The 5,938-nt window shown below is 38.7% G+C and overlaps 1 protein-coding gene across 1 annotated transcript; it reads right to left on the reverse strand.

Annotated features, from left to right (window-relative positions):
- Positions 1 to 1,828: 1,828 nt before the first annotated feature.
- Positions 1,829 to 3,415, reverse strand: LOC145672594 (zinc finger MYM-type protein 1-like). Its single transcript, XM_081741755.1, has one exon. It carries the CDS (start codon positions 3,413 to 3,415, stop codon positions 1,829 to 1,831), a length of 1,587 nt encoding a protein of 528 aa, XP_081597881.1.
- Between the last annotated feature and the right edge of the window lie 2,523 nt (positions 3,416 to 5,938).

Genomic DNA, 5,938 nt, shown 5'->3' on the forward strand with positions numbered 1-5,938 from the left:
TGTAGTGTTAAGTGCAGGGCCGCAACTAGAGGGAGCAGGCCCCCCCTAAACTTTTCGTAGCCCCTCCAGACCTCAATACAAAATGCTATTATTAATACAAAAAACAATTTGTTGGAGAATTTTTAATGACTTGCCCCCCCAACATATTCATGCCCCCCAAACCTCTGAGGCTAGTTGCGGGCTTGGTTAGGTGGCGGTGAATCGGCTCTTCACCCCCCTGTTGCAGAATTTCCCCCCGAGTTTTCCCCGCTGCTAGTAATCTAATAAGCATACTATGAAACCAATCACTTGAGGGGGGCATAACAGTCGACGTTTCCCGCATTGTAGAGGCGTTATTGACGCCATTGACAATGTTATATCCGTAGAAGACGAACTGGCTTTCGTTAATCTATATCTCCTTATATTTTGTTACAAAATACATTACTTTTAGGATAACGATCATCGGGCTAGAACCTTTTTTCTTCCTTCAACGTTGAATCATTGTTGCTCCCTCCCTTACCTACAAATATATATATATATATATATATATATATATATATATATATATGTGTTGAAATACAGTGAGAGTGTGTTGCCTGAAAGTTAGCATGTCTATTTACATTACCACTGAAAACCACTGGAGAGCTTCTCTTTAGTTACTGAAGGGGCATGGAGAGACTTTGATCCCTCGCCAACAATTTCCTATTTAAAAGAAAAATCTTATGTTGTATTATAGAGAATTATATATGAAAATGCTCAAAAATCGAGTTTTTATATTCACGATTTCCTGCAACAAAGCTCCCGGATCCCCACTCGACTGAGAGATATTCCAAACCCCCGGAAGACTCGCCCCTACAGTAGGCAAGCCGTAACTCCGCTCATGCTCAAAACACAACATTTATATGAATTAAGAGAAGAAGATACACGCGTAGTCGCTAACGCTCTCGCCTTTGGTGTGAGCGGTCCCGGGTTCGGTTCCCGGTGGAGACACTAGGTCGAAAAAATGTAACAGCTTTTTCAGGCCAGCCACCTTGAGTGGGATTTTTTCTGGGTTTCCCTCATTCACATTAGGCAAATGCCGGGATGGTACCTAACATAACGATCCCAGGCCGCTTCCTTCTTTCCCTTTCATCGGATAGTGTGCTTGCTAAATGACCTTAGATGCCGACAGCCCAGAAATCTAATTCCTAATTCCTAAGAAGACACACACATACATACGAAAGAAACAATTCAATATGGCACATCAAAATATAAACTAGACGAACTTTGAAGACACCTCATTAAAAAAACAAAAGGTAGGGAAAAGATAACAAAAATTTCGGTGTTGTCAACTTAGGACAAAAGGAATTAAATCTTTTTACGGGCACAGCTGTTCCTCAATTACCGGATTGATTAAAGGTATTTAGCGTCTACTCTCCCTTGACGGTATGACTTGATCACTAAAAGACAGAGGTGGTATGCCTTCATCACTGAAAAACCAGAGGCGGTATGGCATACCACCACATACCGTATCACTTCGACCATTGTATACATATATATATACAATGGCGTATTTAGGGGGGCTTCCGGGCTTAAGCCCCCCCCCCGAAATCTTACTTACTATAGTAAAGTATATGAAATATCTTACAGAATTTTCACATTTTCAGGCAAAGCCCCCCCCGAAAGTTAGCAAAGCCCCTCCCGAAACAAAATCGTAAATACGCCACTGTATATATATATATATATATATATATATATATATATATATATATATATCCTATACGGAAAATAGATAAAACATGTATACTAAACACACAGAATTAAGTTATGCATTGAATTTCTAACATAAATATTATAACATGAACTTACCTTACTTATACAGAAGGTCGATGCGACGATCCTTTCGTGTTGCATATCGTGTGATTACTTCATCATACCAAGACGGTTGTTTCATTAATTTGGACAGCAATTCTTTCTCAATTGAAATGATTGATAATGCTGACAGTCTATCTTGGGACATTGTTGTTCTTAGAGTAGTTTCTATGCGATTCAGGCAAGAGAAACTTCTCTCAGCAGAAGCAGTTGTAGCTGGGATAGTCGCAATGAGAGAAAACAGTTTATATGCTTCAGGAATTATTTCAGACATTCCATCATGAACTATGCGTTTCAATAATGTAGGTAGATCTGTGTTGCGGAAAATATCCCTACTGAATACAATTTCGAGCTCAGTGCGCAAACAGGCAATGTTGAAATAGGGTCCATATGTTGAGATCAAGGAAGTCAAAGCATGAATGGGAAAATTCGCAGAATATGCATCAAATTTACTAGAGTCAGCTAACTGAAGAAATTCCAATTTATTTAAATCTGAAAATCTGATGTCTACTTGAGTTTTTAGAGTGTCAATTATTTGAAAGAAAATTTGTTTGTATTTGGCGCAGGTAGTTCCTGTTGTTTCACGTTCAATGACTTGAGCCCTTTTCAAAGTAGTACCAACTGTAGTTTCTTCTTCAGTACGCCGAATGTACTCACTAAATTTAATATCGTTCCGTAGCGCATCAAGAAACTTTACACATTCTTTAACTTCACGAATACATACTTGAATATCTGACATTTTTCTCTGAATAATGCTAAACAAAAACTCAGTTTGTGCAAAAATATCTTTAAACACAAGATGGAGAAAAATGAATTCAAATTCTTCTAGCTTCCTTTTGTATCCTTCAGCTTGCCGAATAGTTTTTTCATTCGTTTCTACTGACATAATTTCTGAGAACACTTTCACTAAGTTTGCCCTTTCGTTTGAAACGGTAGATATAATTTTTGCGTTTGAATTCCATCTTACTTCAGTATGAGTTGGTATCCGCTTTCCTGCAACGCGCTCTAAAATTGCTGTTCGTTTCGAAGATTTGTGAAAAAAACTTGGAATTCCTTGCAGTGTAGAGAAAAACAATTTTGCTGCATAAATATTTTTACAACTCTGTTGAAGAATTAAATTCAAACGATGTGCAAAGCAGTGGGTGAAAATAGCCTGAGGAGCAAATTCACGCATTCGACTCTGAAGACCATTTAATTGTCCTGATAGAACACTGGCTCCATCGTAAGTTTGTGCAATCAATTTTTGTCGGAATTTATATTTATCAAGAACATCCACCAACATACTACATATTGCTGCAGCAGACTTGTCTTCTCCTAGGTCGCGAAATCCTAAAAAATGTTCCTGAATTTCACCTTCAGCATCCACAAATCGAAGGATCACAGAACATTGAGATCTACAAGCTCTATCGGTTGTTTCGTCGACTTGACATGAAAAAAATTGTGTTTTTTCAATCCTTTCTGCAATAGCCTCAGTCAGTATCTCGGCTATGCAATCAATCAATTCATTCTGGGTTGCTCTTGACAGACTATTAAAATGACCCAGTTTTTCCCAATGAGCTTTTAGTTCTTCGTTACAACTTAGCATTAATTCAAAAATTTCTTTAAAATTTCCCCGGTTCAAAGAGTCATGCGATTCAGAATGCCCACGAAACGATAGTTCCTGCTTACATAAGACACACGTCAAATCAATTAATTTCTTAAATATTTCTGTTTTTTGTGACATTCTTGTTATATTCTAATATTCTTTGCTTTTCATGCTCATTTATCTGTTCTAAGATAGTTGCAGCTTGTTTGCTTATGTGTTTTAAACCAATAAAATTATTGATGTGCTCTTTCGATTTAGAATGTTTTTCTAAGCTCCGAGCCAAGTTCTTTAAATCAAAATAGCCTTCAGAACACCATACATTTTTCTTCACACTTAAAAGCAAGCACGGCCAACAAAACAATCTACCAACTACAGTACTACCGCATAGCCACTTATGAATGTCATACCAAGATTTCTTAAAAGTTCCAGCCTTCTTACCGTCTACCTGGATCAATGATAAATCAGGAGTAGGGGGTCCATTGTTAAGAATAGCCCGTTGAGCCACTTCACTTCGCCTAGAAAATGGTATGTTTAACAACGAAACGATCACATCACAAGAGCCAATGTCTTCCATCATGTACACATTAATTCAGCACAAGATCAACGTCCTAAACACTGTTCCAAACGCAAAAAGTACCCTACACGCACAATGTCGCTCGAAAACAACTCACTGTCCCAAACTCACGAAAAACATTACACGCGTAAACTTGTTACAACGCACAATGCCACTCGCTGACTCGCTTGAAAACAAGATAAAACATGCAGAAAACCACGATGTTACACCCGCTATCCGTCGATTTTCGCGCTCTTACTACAAAAATGTGTTTCACAGTATTGCTATAACTGGTTTTTTTTTTTTTTTTTTTTTGCCATCAACATTTTTAGCATGTTTACTAGAAATTAAGTATAAACTACTAGGTATAGTATAAACTGTAACGTTAATTATTTCACCTTGTAGAGGTGGATTGTTTAACAGTATACGTGGTGTGTGAGGATTAGTAATCGTACACAACACAAACCTGGTAAACGAGCTCTGGTAGCGATAACGCGCATATAAGCGTAATCATGCACACAGATTGTAAGTGCTAATAAAAGAACATAGGATATACACTGGAACGTATTTAAATATATTTAGACTATGCAATATAACATAAGAACACTTAGAGTACAGGATGACTTGTATCTTGGCCTATGACAATGGAACCTTTCGCCAAGCACATATACTGTAAGCCATCCGCTTGTATTATTGCAATTCCAAGTAGTATGTAAGATCACCTGTATAATATAAACTGTTAGGCACAATATATTCACATTTGCGTCTTGGATTATCACTTATTACACCCGATGATAGCAGATAAATACAGCGCTACACTGAGATCCAACTCACGGCACCATATGTTTTCGTGAATACATCAAGAATTAAAACTGCTAATGTATAGTAATATAGTAAAAATATATATGTTAATGACCTTTGTCACTGAAAGAATACTATATCACGCTTGTATAAGCACAGGCTAAGACGGATTGGTACAGATAACCAATTATTTCATCTTCGCACATACAGTTTCTGCAAGCAGCACGTTTTGTTTCTCTTTCCACCATGCACAGACTATTCACTGTTTACAGTGTTGCTAACTCAGAGATCTCTTTGCGGGATGAGCAGTGGGACCAAGGTTGGTCACAATATGGCTTCCCAGCGTGGGCGAGCTTAATTAGGTCAGTCCTACTGAGCACTAAGCTCCAGAACCCATGATGGTATCACCTGTATGTTGATGTTTGTGTGAGCTAGTTCTCCCAGGTTAGCAACACTACTAATCAGTCGATCGGTTTTCACCTGTCATGTCTAAGTTAGTTCTCGAATTCTTGTTTAGGATCTCTTGCTGCTTCCTTTCAAAAGGTTAAAAAGAGGTTGCGCAGTCTCCGCAAACTTCTCTAAAAAACGATGTTGATATTGGATCAACCCTAGCCAACGCTGCAACGCCTTCTTCGTCATTGGACGTGGGAAATTGATGATCGGTCTTACCGCATCCATATCCTTTGTCACGCCTTCTGTTGTTACCACATATCCCAAGAACTTTCGATTTCTTCTGCAGAAGACACTTTTGTCCAGGTTGAGATGGAGATTAGCAAGACGAAAGGCCTGTAGCAACTTCCTCAAATGGTCCAGATGCTCTTCGAATGTATCGTCTAGGATTTGGATATCATCCATGTACTTGATTAACGAGTCACCAAATTTTTCTGATGGGATCACTCGTTGCAGAGCAGCATTAAGTGCACTACTACCGTTTATGTAGCAGTAAGGCACGACACGGAATTCCCACTGCTGTCCTTCGAAAGAGAACGCTGTGTATTTTCTGGACTCTGGGTGCAGTAAGAGGGAATTGTAACCCTGCACTATGTCCACCGACGATTGGTACTTCTTCTTTTGAAGTTTCCCCAGGACATCTTCGAGGGGCTCCGTCCTTACTTGCTTCAACTTTACGAAAGAGTTCAGTCCTCTGAGATCGACGCAGATGCGAATCT

The sequence above is a fragment of the Thermobia domestica genome, chromosome 16 (genome assembly GCF_964235325.1).
Source record: "Thermobia domestica chromosome 16, izTheDome1.hap1.1, whole genome shotgun sequence".
NCBI lineage: Eukaryota > Metazoa > Arthropoda > Insecta > Zygentoma > Lepismatidae > Thermobia > Thermobia domestica.